Consider the following 15,414-nt stretch of genomic DNA (forward strand, 5'->3'; position numbering starts at 1 on the left):
AATCACAAATTTTGCATTACTTCATACAGACGGCCAGAAAAAGAAGGCTCTATCACGGTTTCAATCACATATTTTCGCATTTTTCGATTAGATGAAGTGAGAAAAAACATTGCTTTCTATACATTAGATTTCGAAGAATCCGATGCAACCATAAAATATATAGTTTACCGGAGATTTCGCTGCTAATTTTTTAGTTTATTTTAGTGAAAATGCGGTAATCGAGCAGACATTTTTTGGTCGAGGTGAGGTTGGGAAGACTTGGCTACGCCGCTGGCTAATCACTGTAGTTGCAAGTTATGGGGCTCGTCTTTCTTAGCCAAATTGGATAGTGATTGACACCCCGTCATGCGTTTTGAAACTCTTTCTCCGTAATTGTCAAAATTCAATCGAAAAGTATTTTTTTCAATTGTAACCTTCCTCGACGACTCGCATGATCAGCTGAGCAAAACGGAGTCAAATGAAAAAAATCACATATAATTTGGAAAAAGTCACGTATGAAATTTTACACCATAATTCATAAAATTATTTTTCCCTCAGCAAAAATTGCCTGAAATATATTTCTGAACGTAAAAACCTACAAACAGTCACATGACTAGCACGTAGCAAGACGCCTACCTTAACGTCATATAGAAATACATTTTAACTTCAAAATTGACCGGTATTTACATATTTGATAATATCTATGAAAGAGTTACACGCTGTTATTACCGTTATTATCTAACCGTTATTACGATATCGTTTATATGCAGTTACACAATACACAGATAATTTTATGATATAAAACAATGCAGACAGCAAGATCCCAGTCGCGTAACTTTCATATTTCTAGGAAGGAGCGATATACAACGATTCGAAGGAAATGAACATCGTCCAAGTGTTACACAGTTCTCGCAGACATATCCGCTCATTTGCTGCGACAACGATGTAACTCAAAAACTGTCATTTCTAAATTGCTTTGCAAAAGACTTGATAAATTTCCGTATACAAAATAAAAAACTAATATATACAGCTAGATATATATTCCTAGATTGCTAGATTTTGCCGAATTAGTTATTATATCAAAATCGCATTTAAAAATAATATTACAACATTTCAACAATTCGAAACGTTCAAACTTATTTTCTGGAAAACTTTATCCCTTTGAGTTAATTTAAATTTCACTTGTTTTAATTACTGCCTAGACTATTTTAATTACTTCCGATTGGCTTTACGTTTTGTGCAACATTAAATGTAATGCATTGCGCAATGATCGCCCTTTGAATTCTTAATTCGGTTACACCTGCGAGATGTGCGCCGAAATGCATCGGCCTAGCGTGCAGTTGTCGCGCCCCAGGAGCTCGTCTCGCGGCACGAATGCAACTATACACAATCGGCACAAGTGCAACTATCGCGAGACGTGCGTGGATGGGCGATACGTTGGCATTCCGTCCATTCTTTCGATAATTCCGCGGGATTTGCATAGGCGTGGGCACGTAGAACTCGGGCGCGTGCAATAATACGCGAGACGCAATATCCGGCATCTTTCGGGAAACTAATCGAGCCGGTTTAATCCTTTCGGCACATCTCTTCGCGTAATAAAATAACTTTCTTCATGTAATAAAAACTATCGCACAAAAAAGCCTTTTCAGCCTTACTCTTTTCTAAAAAAAGAATTCGGAAAAAATATTAAGTATCTATACGCCTTCCGAAATAATATTACGCTAACTTATCTTGCCACGTATATTTCAGGTTTATAAATAATGAAAAGGTTAGTAAACTCTCGGTATTTATTAGATACGCGGGGCGGTCTGGAATCAAATGCTCGGAGAACCAGAGTGTCCCAAAAGCAGGTGGCACGTCCTTAAGTCAAGAACCATAATTCTTTCCAATCAAATGGGTCAGAACCGGTTCTGGGGACTCTCGAGTACTGTCGAAATATTAGAGATCGAATCTCAAAGAATATCTGTCATTTTCCTCTTTTCTAGGGCACATATTTAACAATTTAAGACTAACAAGAAAGAATTACAATTTGATGAAAATATTATTACAGAAATAAATCAAAAATTCGAAAGTTTAACGAAGTTTTAGATCGGTTAAACGATCTCAGACAACACGCATATAAGGTCTCAAATCGGGAGATACGACGTCTTGAAGATATCCTTAAGGGAAGGAAACCTGAACGCGATCGTACGGAAGCCGGAAGTTACGCATTCGCTCCAGGGAGTATTCATCAGCCTCGTATCTCCGTGCGCACGAACGGCACGACTGACGTGCCGTCTCACAAAGACAAAGACAGCCGGCCGGCACGACGTAACTGTCGGAGCGAAGGAGAAGAAGCGGAGACGGCTGCTATCGCTTCTGCTGTCTCCGATAACGCGACACGCGGCGGCCTGGTGTCATTTCAGGATCGGTATTAGAGAAAGAAGGCCTCTATCTGGAAACCGGTAGACTTTTCCGAAACGTTCGCGCCGCGATTCGAACTCGGGAGCATCGGAGAACTCCCGATTTTTTTTTCTTCAGCGGGACCGTTCTCCGATCCTCCCGCGAGTGGGACACTCGGAAAAAGACAAGGAGAGAGAGAGTGAGAGAGAGAGAGAGAGAGAGAGAGAGAGAGAGAGAGAGAGAGAGAGAGAGAGAGAGAGAGAGAGAGAGAGTGCGCACCCAGCTGACACTTGGCTGGCGTCCGATCGCCACGTAGCCCACGCGTCCACGCGGCGGCGAGAGATGTGTTCGAGGAGAGGTGTTCCCGAGGACGAGCGGGCTGCGGGCTGCGTCGTCGCGCGCTTACGACGAGCGAAAAGAGCCGAGGTCACGCGGACGGATAGTACGTCGCGTTTCGGCGCGCCGGCTGCGAAGGCGGCGATTGGCACAAGGAGCAACGGCACGAGTCCCACGATCGACGAACATCGCGCGCGCCCGGTCGCGCTCGCACTAGTCGCACATCGCACTGACGACGAGACGAGACGAGAGACGAGACCAAGGAAAGGAGGCGGCGCGGGCGGTGTATGATAGCGACACGCCAGTCACGTGGCACCGCGTCACGTGCGTCACGTGACGCCGTCTCGCCGCGCCGCCGCGAACTTACGAACCGCGCGCGCACGTGATCGCGCCGGCGAGTTAAAGGGACGGGGGATTTAAATGGAGTATTACGGAGATTTAAATGGAATGGCGGGGCAAGTTCCGCCGTGACGCCACCTTCGCTTATCGTCCGCGTCCGGAACGCTCCGAGTTAAATAATTGGGTCGAAAAGGGATTTAATAGATCTCGATTGGATGGAGCGATGAAATTTCATAGATCTCGTGTAGATAGGCGCGATGAAACTGGCTGATTAAATTCGGAGGAGGCTAAACAGCTTAAATACTCTCTAAATTTCACAGAATGGTTCCGCCACTAATATATAAGTGATTGTAATAATCACTCTAAAGTGCAGGCTCAATTTTCACTGTTCGTTACACAGGTTATACACTTGCATCTCACTCGTTTTAAGTGATATTTCACTCTTCGACTTTTAGAGAGTAGTAAAACCTTGCTGCCAATGAACATTAATTCTGAAAAAGATACATTAATGAGAAAAGGATATATACGATAAAAATATATAGTTAAATAAATGAAATGCGGACCGGCCGATCTAGTGGATAGAGAGCGCCAGATTCGTAATCCGGGGAACCGGGTTCGAATCCCGCTAGGCCATTGGAAATTGTTCCAGTAAAAACGCCGCTCTCTTCATCTAGCGGACAGAGATGTAACCCTAGATGGAAAACTGGGCTCCGTCTTTCGGAAGAGACGTTAAGCATTGAGTCCACTCATCATGCCCGACGATTGCTATGAGATACCACCTCAATTTTACCCCTATCAACCCGCATTGGCCAGCGTGATAGGAAAATGGCTAAAAACCTCTAGAAACAATGCAATTGTTAAAAGAGAGGCCTATGTCCAGCAGTGGACGAGGCACAAAGGCTGGTGATGATAAATAAATTAAATATAGATAAAAAGATAGATAAGTTTTCTTCCGCTGAACGTAAGAATGATAAGACTGATCAGAGATTATAGTCCAGTCATTTTAGGTTTTCTGTGCAAAAAATTAGTAACCACTATTTTTTTTTAATCGCTTTATTTCGTTGTTTTAAATAACGTATTAAAAATCGAGAACGATACCGGGTGTGCTAAAAAAGTTATTCAAGGTCAAAGGTCACAAAAATCAGTTTTTTGCGAAAAATCTCGTTTTGTATGGCTCGGAGGTCAATTAAGGTGGTTACAAAAAAGAAAGATCATGAAATTCTCTACAAAAATAGTTCTATTCATTTTTCACGTAAGTATGATAAACCGTTTGCGCGAAATACATAGTAACGAATGTGTACGTCGAGCGTTGTATCTAATTCCGCACCACCTTTGAGGTAAGATGCAAGGCGCGTTTACATGGTGTTCCCAGTAGGCCTAATCCATGTCAAATGTAAAAAAATTACGTTTTTTAATTTTTTTTAATTTTTTTTATTTAATCTCTATCTTCTATCTCTTTTTTTTATATCATTTAAAAAAATTACGTTTCATCATCTTCTTCATGAATGTCATGTATTTCATCAATAGGTTTTTCTAGTTCTACATCTTCGTTATCTTTATCATCTTCACTCGTGTTTGTTAATAAAAGATCAGTAGGATCAATCTCATCATACTCAGTGGAATCATTATCGGACGTATTAGCAGCAGAAGCTTCAGGCATGGCATTAAGACATGATTGTCCATGACAGTTGCCGCATACAATGGAGCAAGATAATCCGATCTTCCTGCATCCGCAGTTTGCACCGCATCCTTTTGTACAATGGCAAAAAATAGTATTAAGAATACTGTCCGGCGCAGGTGGTAGCAACGTTGTAACGGGCTCCAAAATATTGTTATTTAAGGATCCAGCCCCACTGTTGTGGATCTGTATCTTTTCCCAGCCATGTTTGGACCTGGTAATATACACGGTACAGGTGTTGTTGAGCTGCTGCAGTTGTAGGTGGAAGCGATTGTAATTTTACAGCAGTATTGAACGTAGTCGATTTCGCAAAACTCAAGTACCGATAGTTATCAAGAGATGTTTCCGACTTAGGAGCTCCATACATCGCCAAAATTATCCGTACTCCATTCTCAAATATAAGTTGTTGAGAGCAATTTTCTTGTTGAAAAACTTCTGCAGCTTGATATAAATCAGGACAATTTTCAAAGATTTTTATTGTTTTAAGTTTTCCTTTATTAAATAAAGCAAAAGTGGTATCACATCCGGTTATTGCATGTAGCAATAAAATATGTTGCTTACAATGAGGATATTTGTCAAAGCTTGAAGAATTATAAAATTGCGTCTTAAGCTTTCCCTTGCCTGGTTTCATGAAAAATAATTGTTGCTGTGAATGACTATGCCCTATGAGAAGAACCAAAAAATCAATGTCCTCGTCTACTACGACAGTGGTGTTAACGATTGATTCTTCCATTGCTGTTTCAATAATTAATACATCTGCATCATCACGAGCTTGTTTTGTTGCGATGTTGACGTTTTTGAATGTGTCCATATGAGCATTGAAATCAATTTTTTTCTATTAGAGCGGTTTGATAGGAACTTTTCTTGAGAAACTGGCACTTGCATACGTTCATCGAAAAGAACTTCGAGAGATCCAGAAATTGCGGCGGTTCTTCGTGACTGTTCCATTGCCTTGACGTTCTTATTATTGTCGTTATACCCATCAAACACAACAATCACGTTAGCTTCGAAATGTTGTTGTATATAAGTAACATATCTGTTAATAACACAGAGAAATGTATCATGTTGCTGCCATATAACTCGGTGAAGGAGAAATCCGCCATCAATGACAAATGTAAAGGTGTCAGGAAATATCTCAACATCCACAGGTTGAAGGCATTGATACAGTACAGATTTTTTTGTTTTACGCATACCGGAATTATCAAAGAGTGAGGTAGGATATTTTTATTTACACTGATTCCCTGGAAAAATAATAATGGATCTATGGCAACTTTGCAATCATGGACTTTCACAGAACTATTCACAGATAAAAGTGGAAGAGCCTTGTTAGATCGTTTCAATTTAATATTATCGAATTTTTGTCCAATTATATTATTCAATGATTGGAGACCAATATTACGTGCATTATGACAGTTTATTTCATCATTACCGATAATTCCAATTGCCAAGGACATTATTTGCTTCATAGCCGGAAACGGATTGTGATGTTTGAACCACTCAATAAATTTTAGCACGTCTTCGTTATCTCTTTTAATACGCGAATCTCTGTTATCGACATGTTGTTCACCACTGTCCGAAGAAATAGCAGCGAATTTTTCCAGTATAGCCGCTTGAGTATCGCGAAAACATATTATTGTCATTTTATTTGGCTTCACAGTAATAATAATAATAATGCGAGCCAGCTGCCACTTTCACCCATTTATCTATAGCATACGTCACGTTTATTATAGAAAATGAGGGCATATGGGCGTTACGGAACGTGGCCAAGGTTACTGTACTTCTCATTGGCAACACAGGAGACTCATATTTTATACCTCCAGTAAGTTGGCTCCCCTACTTTTACTTTCTTAATTTTTCTCTATGCGAATCATTTGTTGGTCATTAATGTAATTATTATTAGCAAAATAAATTTTAGTGTAAAGTTAGCTTTATGCGCCTTGTATCTTACCTCAAAGATGGTGTGGAAATGGATACAACGCTCGACGTACACATTCGTCACTTTGTATTTCGCAAACGGTTCATCGTATGTGAAAAATAAATAGAACCATTTTTGTAGAGAATTTCATGATATTTCTTTTTTGTAACCACCTTAATTGACCTCCGAGCCATACAAAACGAGATTTTCGCAAAAAACTGATTTTCGTGACCTTTGATCTTGAATAATTTTTTTAGCACACCCGGTATCGTTCTCGATTTTTAATATGTTATTTAAAACAATAAAATAAAACGATTAAAAAAAATAGTGGTTACTAATTTTTTTGCACAGAAGCCATATTTTCGTCTAAAATGACTGGACTATTAGGGTGATTAGAGATCAACACAAGAGAAGTGAGCGAGACCAATAAAAGTTTTCTGCGCACGTTCGAAGAAATCAAAATGAAAAATAGTGACATCGAGAGAGTTAAGGATACGTTCTAATTGATGCCGCGATTTCGGGAAGCTCACGTACCGGAAAAACCATAGATTTTTCGGTCTCGATTAAGAGCATAACCCCAGCAAGTGGGACAGCGATAAATTGACTCAATTCCAAGAAACGACGACAGTAAAGAGACGACGCTTTTTGTCAGCGTCGTCTCGTCGTCTCTCGTTGCGATGTTATATAAGAAGCTCGTGTTTCTCCGTCTCTTTCTCTCTCTCTCTCTCTCTCCTCGGTCGAAAGTGCATCTGTCAAAGTACTTTACAGCGAGCCACTTGTGACAGAAAGTTTACGAGAGAGCAGTCGTCGGGAAAATCTACCGTTTCATTCACTTTTCCGTGCCGCCTATAGCATTGATATCATATATCATATCAGAAATGAGGATCGCGCGTTAATTAAGATTATCATATTTTAATCTATGCACCCCAGCGTATTTCTCGAATCAAGGTACAGATAAGGTTGTAGATGACTTGGAGATTTTTCAATAAGACACGTACACGCGTGACAGCCCTTGACTGATTTATAATCAAAAGGAATGCCGGGTCTACCTTATCTCTCCAGTTCGGGGCAGGGCATGAAGCACGGGCCAAAGAATTCAGGCCAGGTTCTCCGAGATATCAAATACAAATAACTCATCTCCTTGAGACCTTTGTGCCGCGCGCTATACAGAGTTCTTCAAAAACTTTCATTTTTAAATTTTCTATAATATTATACCTCAGAACAATAAGAACTTCGGTGGATTTGAACGAGATTTCAGAATCTGGCGGAGCTCAAAAACTCAGAAAGAAATTCTCCTTATCTCCTTGCCTCTCCGTAACACGAGTAATCATCCGGAGTCACTTTGTCGGGGTATCCTTGCGGAAACCACTTGTCGACCGACGTAAATCAGCATCGACTGCGAAAGAAAGAAGCTTTGCACTGTCTGTGAGAAAAGAGGGACACAAAGAGCGGAATGCAGTCCAGCGAGGTGCGTGAGGAAACTCGCAGTCGCGGAATTTCGGCGAAAGTATACCGGGTGTCCTCAATACGCTGGTGTCCTGGAGGTTGGTCGCCTCGATCTTTGCGTTGTTTTATCTGAAGTTAACATTCACTTAACTTAACTTAATATTATTTCATTTAAGTTTATTTTAATTAAATTTAATTAAAATCATTTTTGCGAATATTATGTATTGTTACAATTTCATCGATCTTGAGTTTTTATCAATATCAATATAATTATAAGTACCTAATTGATAAAAACTCAAGATCGATGAAATTAGCTAATTAGCAATACAAAGTTCGACATATCATCGTTAATATTTTTAATTAATATAATCTCGCGAATTTTATGATCGAAAAAATATATTATAATGGAACTCAACCTCGAAATATCATTTCCAATTCCAATCGGGGAGATTCGGGGAGTCGGGGCTTTTCGATTTCGACGTCTCGGAATGTCACACGCACACACACAAGAGCCCATTCTCGAAGTTCCAGGGTGCGACATTTCTGACACTGCCGGGCTCGTGCCGCTCGTCGAATAAATATGCGGGTGTGAGAGAAGATGGGTTAGCAAACGCGTAATGTGGATATATATTTCGCGCCTCTCGTCGCGTCGCGTCACGTCGCGTTGAGGCGGCAGCCACGCGCTCTTCGGCGCCGTTTGATTTACGACGGCCGTATAAATAGCATTCGCGAGTGGCTTTTTCCTGTGTCGGCAGCAGTAACAATTTAGAACAGACCGCTTTGCTGCGATATTGCTCGCGCTCCTGCTAGAGATTAGCCATCTCATTAGCCGAAAAGATCCTCCAATATTCGAAGAGTGACTGTGCATACGAAGAATTTTAGAGTTTAAACAAATACATATTGAATAAAATACAAAGAGTTGAATTTTACTAGTATAATAGGTACATATTCATTCAAATATATTCATGAAAAATTATATTAATATTAAGGCTCCTGGTCCCTGAGCCGAGAACTCTGCGTTGACGGTGGCGACGCCACTCTCTCCTCTCACTCTCTCCAATGGAGAATTTTGTCTTGTGACATGTTGACAACCTATTTTGTTGTGCGAGCTATTTCTTTATTATTTGCTCTGTGCTTGTGCTCTAACGTTTAACGTATTCGTGAAACTCGTAAAATTGGCCGAAAAGTAAGATTTGCATGCGGAAGGAACGTTTTCACCTCCTTTCGATAGTCGTTAAACGGCTGTTTGTCCCGTATGTTTAGGCTTCGTTTTATGGCTGTTTCTTTATTGTCGAGGGAAAAGGGTAGTTTTCGGCCAATTTTGGAAGTGTTCTGAAACGATCTATAGTGATGTTTTATTGAAATGTCTTTTTATTTGAAAATGGCATGCACAACAAAATTGGGTCTTTTCCTCGCCTCGATAGTAAGAATCCAATACCCAGGAGCCTTAAAAGTAATAACCAAATATTAATATAATATATATAAGATGTTTGAAAAAAATAGAATCTATCTAAATGTTTCTCCTTTATTTCATCTTTTAAAATAAAAATCATATAGAATTAGACAAAATTATATTACAATTATAATTATTACTTTTAGTTTTGTTTCTTTGAACATTTTAATTTAAATTAACACTGTTATATGATAATTCAACTTTCATGATAATCTATAGTTTCGTTTTAAACGAAGTATCGAAGTTCTTTATCAGAATCTGACTCTTCCGAGTAGCGAGACTTCAATGTTAAAATAAACTTCCGCGACAATGAAGAAAAACACGGAGCAACCACTACAGCGTAAAATATCCCGAGAATTGATTTCTTCGTATACATTCTACGTATAGGTACCTCGGGGCGATCGAGAGCCCCGCTATCGCTGAGAAAGCACATTGGCAGACAGCTGTAGGCGTGTTGCCTCTCGCCAGACACAAAGAACCGATTCGAAGACGACATCGTTGGTATCGTATATGAAGACGCGTTCACAACGTATCTCTTTAATCCTTCCCCGGCTTAAATAAATCCCGTCCAAATGATAAATCGATGGGGAAAATCCGGACAGTGTCTTAAAAAAAAAAATACTTCGATTTCTATAGTTTGCAAGAATAATTAAATCGTCGAGAATGAGTTAATATTAATATTATAAATTGCTTGTAAATAAATAAATATATATGTGGAAAACTTGAAATGTAAAGTAAGTTTGGTTTATCAATGAAAAATTTGGAGCGAAAGAAGGTTATTGATTCTTTGCAATTTTATGTAGGATAAATTCGTACAAGGTTATTTGTTCGGCGGATTATCGGTTTTGCAGCAGCATCCAGCTGTGATATGGACCTTAAGACCGGTAAGATTCGTTACTATCTATATATTGGATTAACCTTTCGTGGCAGTGTCCACTTCTTTCGCGCGTTCTACTTTATAACGCTATATGCCGTGTCGGAATGCGAGGCTTTCTGGAAGTTTTCTGAAAAATCTCTAAAAAAGACGATATTTTCTTTCTATATTTTTTTGTGTAAAACTGCCGCGCTATATAGATTTCCCGTTACCGATTCCAAAAAATTGCAATCTTTAAAACTGTTTAATGTTATGACTAATGAGTAATAAATAAATTGAATATAAGTATAAAGATACTTTTAAGTAATCAATCTTAATTATGAATTTCATTTTATGTAAAATAAAACATGCGATATCCTATTAATTAAATTATAAATTTATCTGTATCGGTTAACAGATGTTATACAATTTTACCTAATAAATATTGTAGTTTCATTCAATAAAAAAATATATATAATAAAATATAAACAATTAAATAGTAACATAATAAATTAAGCGGTCATAAAAGAACAGATTCATTCCTTGACTTGTTTAAACAGAGAGTTAGACATTGTTTGTATTTCAAGCCTCCTTGATTTCCGGACTAATAACTGTCGATTTTCAATAGTCGAAAGTAGGTATATTCCTCATTATTTGACGTTATATTCGTAAAAATTCACCGATACATTATACTTGCAGCGTCTTAATGTCTTGAACAAAGGCGCCTTGTGTGACCAGAACGCAAGCAGGAACGCAAGCGTTTCCATGCACACGTTCCATCGGTTATACGAGGTATAAAGGAGGCCAGCTGGTACAACTATACCAACGGCAGCGATTTCTGGACGCGATTTCGTGACGTTCACGCGTCGCCTTGAAAACGAGAGTTTCGGGTTTTCGGTTCTGGAGCAAATTAAAGAGTTCGTTTCTCCAATGTCACATGTCACTGATTTATTTAGTTTTTACGTTAATTTTATTTCTTTTTTTATTTAAAATTTATTTATCGCGCATACGTCTAATTGTAAGAATGCACGAGTTAAGTACCATTTATGCAATTATAATATGTTACAATAAATGTGAGATTCGAATAATAATTATATTATTAGTTGTCTTTTATTTTCTGTTGATTTGTCACTCTGTACTATTTCTATTAATAAAAAAAGGTATTCATCCGTCATTGTTGATCGTTTTATTTCGCTCCTTCCCCCTTAAAGTCAAAGATAAAATTCAATTTCTTCCTTATCAGTCATGTCTAAAAATAAGAAATGATAAAGATTTGATCGAATAAAAATCAATCAGGTAATATGCATAGATAGCATATTATAAAAATCTATCTCCAAAATTATTCAGCCATCTCTAAAATCTCTTTGTATTATAATTATCCCTTATCTCTTCATTAAGTCTTTTATAACATCGCAAATATATTTTCAAGAACCATTCAAAGTCTTATGTCATCTCCTTGATGTCTATTACGCAAATAAACGTCTCTCCCTCAATAGACATTTGAAGGAATGCGATCAGACGTGAAGATTTCATTGATGCGATTGGCAGATATTTGGAGATTGATGCACACGTAAAAAAATCCTTTCAGAGGTAACCCGATGAGTCAAGCAAGGGGAGTGACTAATTACTTGATATTCCGCCGAAATATATCGATGATACAATCGTACATTCGCGAAGAATGAAACATGCATAACTGCTCGATTAAATTCACCGTTATCGATAAAGGTAATTTCAACGAATAGATGAATGCGTCGCGGCTAAAAATAGCCTGCCGATATATTTATTATTACACCTGGAATTTCCTGGCATTTCCGCGCTGTGAAAGGCACGTGCGATTTAATCGTGTCAGATATCGCGGCATGCGATAAGCGTAGCATTATCAGCGCTATTGTCAGCGCTCACGTAATAAACGACTAACAATAAGAATATATAAAAATTATACAAACGGTATAAACAAAAAATATTCGTTGTAGAATGAATAAATGAATCGGATTAAATAAATCCGACATTAATTGCTGAGAATAATTAAATAGATGGTAATATCGAAAAATATATATTAGTATAAAAAAAAAATTGTAGAAAAAAGTTAATAAAGAAATAAATTTTTTAGAACAATAATGCAATTTTTTTCTAATACGCGATATTATGCAACGTTTTGATTGCATAAGAAACATATAATACAAGGGTTCGATTTATCGCGCGACAAACACATATCCGAGAAAGCGATTTGCAAAGGTAGGAAGCTTGTGAAGAGCTGGATTCTGTTCCAAGAAGGACAGAAATGGAGGCCGAGATGATTCGCTACCGAGAGGTGTATATATACATCAACCCGTTCGAGAGACTCTTCACGAGTCGGTTTATATCGTGTCGCGACGCCGCGGCGTCCAAACGACATCGACGCTTCGGGGAACGCGGGAGTGCGTGTTAAGTGCGTTGTAAAACGCGTGTTACGAAATGTACAAAAATATTATTTCTCGAATCCTGATTGTGGATTTGTAACATTTATACGTCTTTCCTTCTTCAAACATTTATGTCCTTTCTGAAAAGAAGTATATTTACATAGCATCTTTAAAAAATGTGAAGAACTGTGCTAAACCGTGCTAGAAAAAATTTTGAAAAAAATTTTTGAAAATGTTAGGCTATTTAATTCTTAACATTTGATACGCGACAACGCGTATCAAAGATGCTGGACCATATAAATTGTGACTTGTTTCTGCTTTACTTTAAATAATGAAGGTAAAGATTTTTATTTTTCTGTATCAGAATTAATTTTTTAATAATATAAAATATCTTTTATAGACATTTTAGAGAGATGACAAGAAGCAATAATTTGCCACGTAATTTAACAAAGTGCGAAAAAAGAAAGAATAAAACTGATTATTCATCGACATCAACTTTTGAAGCATAGGAGAGACCGCGGCACGTTGGCACCGTTTTCACAATTTTGGCATTTGAGTTTTTATACAACATAATTATCATGAGAAACACAAAACGGGTAACAGATACGTACTTCTTGATAAAGATTGTATCTTTTAAAGTTACTTTGTAATGATCAAATAGCAAAATGCTGTTGCAGAAAAACAATTGTAAACTATTTTAGATGTAGCTTTCTTCAACATAAAAATATTAATATAAATATACATATATCTAGTTTCTATCAGCATTATAGATAGCAAATCACATGCTCAAACAAGTCTCACGCGCGCGGCAACATCAAGTCAAGCTAAGCGTGTCTTGATATATGTGAGCCAATATACCCCATCCCTAATATATAATACGTTTTTATTTCAGTCATTTTATTACAATAAATTACTGTTGTTAGTCAAAATAACATGTCGTATAATAACAGAAACTTTTCTTTTAACTAACCCTTCGCCCGCATAGGTGGGTCGTTTTCGTCCGGGCGAAAATCAAAAGTAGTTGTAACTTTTGAAAACTGGTAGAGAGGGCGCCACTGCGCATCCGTAAAAAAAGTTATGCTCCCCGAGAACCCGCCTACCGAGTTTCAAGGCGCCAGTCCCCCTCCGGCAGTCACAGGAAACACGTAATTCTTGAAAAAACGAGGTTTGCGACGAACACTTAAGCACTTCATTTCAAAATAATTGCATGCGATATTTTTTTTATGAAAGGTACGCTTTTCCCCTTCAATTTCCTTTTTTATTCATTTCGATATCTTTATTTGTTTTAAAGTTATGATTTTTTGAGTAAAACATGATTTTACCAGTTGTAGTTGTAGTTGCTCCATTTTTTAAATAAAAATTATGTGAAAAAATTAAATTGCTTATAATTTTATGATTGATACTTCAAATTGAAGGTTTGAATTACCTCCATGAACTTTTTCATATTTTTTGTAACACTTTAACACTTAAAAAAAACATCCCTTTCTCCCTTCGAACCTTCTGAAAGGTATATATGCGTCCGTTTGATTCGAGATACAAAAAATGGCAACGGCCGAATTGTGAATATCGGATATATATCGACGCGATCCTGAACTCGATTCGCGATTGCGAACGCGAGAAGCCGGCAGTCATCACAACAATCAACAACGATTAGTCATCGTCGCGCGCGCGCGCGGAAAGGACCTGACCCGGTCTCGCACGCTTCGCGCGAGTTCACGTGTCCGGCGCGCGCACGTGTCGCGGCGGCCCGGCCGTAACTACCGGGGGATCGAACTCCCGGAGAAGTCGATACATCGCCGGGCGTGTGACACGTCCGTCGTTTTAACACGATGATGTCACATCGTCTTTCTCTCGTCGTAACGGTTCGTGACGTCGCGCCCGCCGATCGCCCGACAGATATATTACGAGGCACGCGAATCACGTTCGTGACCCGCGACAACGTTAACGTCACGATTAGATCGTAAACTGCACCAGCGGCTGCGCTCGACGAAAATATCGAGGAAATTTGAGAAATTGACTCTCTAAATATCATTGAGTGCTTTCGCCACTAATATAATTAGAGTGATTGCGATAGTCACTCCAAAAGAGAGGGTTGTCTAATTTGTAGCAAATGCGGGCAGTCATAAGGTAAGAGTAAATTTTTCACTCAAAATTTTAAAGCCGCTACTCTACCGGAGTGACACGATCTCACTCTAAGGCTATAGCGAATCACAATTTATTAAAGATCGATTGATAAATGAATCTATAACAACATTGTAATGACATAATTCACTTCTATGGACACTGGATCTACTGCACTCGAAAAGAGTGCCCTTTCACTCAAATGGAGTGCGATTTTTCACTCCAATTTATAGAGCGCAATTTTACTTCTTCTTAGCGAATGACTCGAAGTGCACAGACTCAATATTCACTTTTTGTTAACTCGCACTTCACTCTCGTTTTGAGTGATATTTCTCACTCTTCGACTTTTTTTGGAGAGGAGAAGAAGGTAAGACGGTGTCCGTCGTAAAGCTCGATAGTATAGCTGTCGCTTGAAAAAAATCTCAATGAGTAAATGTCGGATAGTAAAAGCGAGATACAAGTAAGCTTACGTTTCTGACGACTTACGGATTTTAGAAAAATGCCTCTGCCCTT

The 15,414-nt window shown here is 38.4% G+C and overlaps 1 protein-coding gene across 9 annotated transcripts in view; it reads right to left on the bottom strand.

Moving 5' to 3' along the window:
- Sarm (sterile alpha and armadillo motif) overlaps positions 1-15,414 on the bottom strand; it is a 165,674-nt gene that overhangs the window by 27,371 nt on the left and 122,889 nt on the right. For 4 of the 9 annotated variants that reach the window (XR_013258743.1, XM_077417195.1, XM_077417196.1 and 1 more), the window contains exon 2: positions 15,388-15,414. This exon is cut by the window's right edge and continues 202 nt beyond it. The exons of 3 other annotated variants lie outside the window; for them this stretch is intronic. Coding sequence is in view for 4 of the 6 variants with exons in the window: in XM_077417195.1 (XP_077273321.1) it covers positions 15,388-15,414 (27 nt within the window). In the remaining 2 variants the exon portion in view is untranslated. Of the gene's footprint in view, positions 1-2,640; positions 2,910-13,750; positions 13,983-15,387 lie in introns of those variants that run through there. 2 more of the 9 variants (XM_077417197.1, XM_077417202.1) reach the window with 2 other exon arrangements.

Source organism: Temnothorax americanus, unplaced genomic scaffold (genome assembly GCF_048541705.1).
Source record: "Temnothorax americanus isolate GAGA-0224 unplaced genomic scaffold, ASM4854170v1 Scaffold48, whole genome shotgun sequence".
In the NCBI taxonomy this organism is placed as follows: Eukaryota; Metazoa; Arthropoda; class Insecta; order Hymenoptera; family Formicidae; genus Temnothorax; species Temnothorax americanus.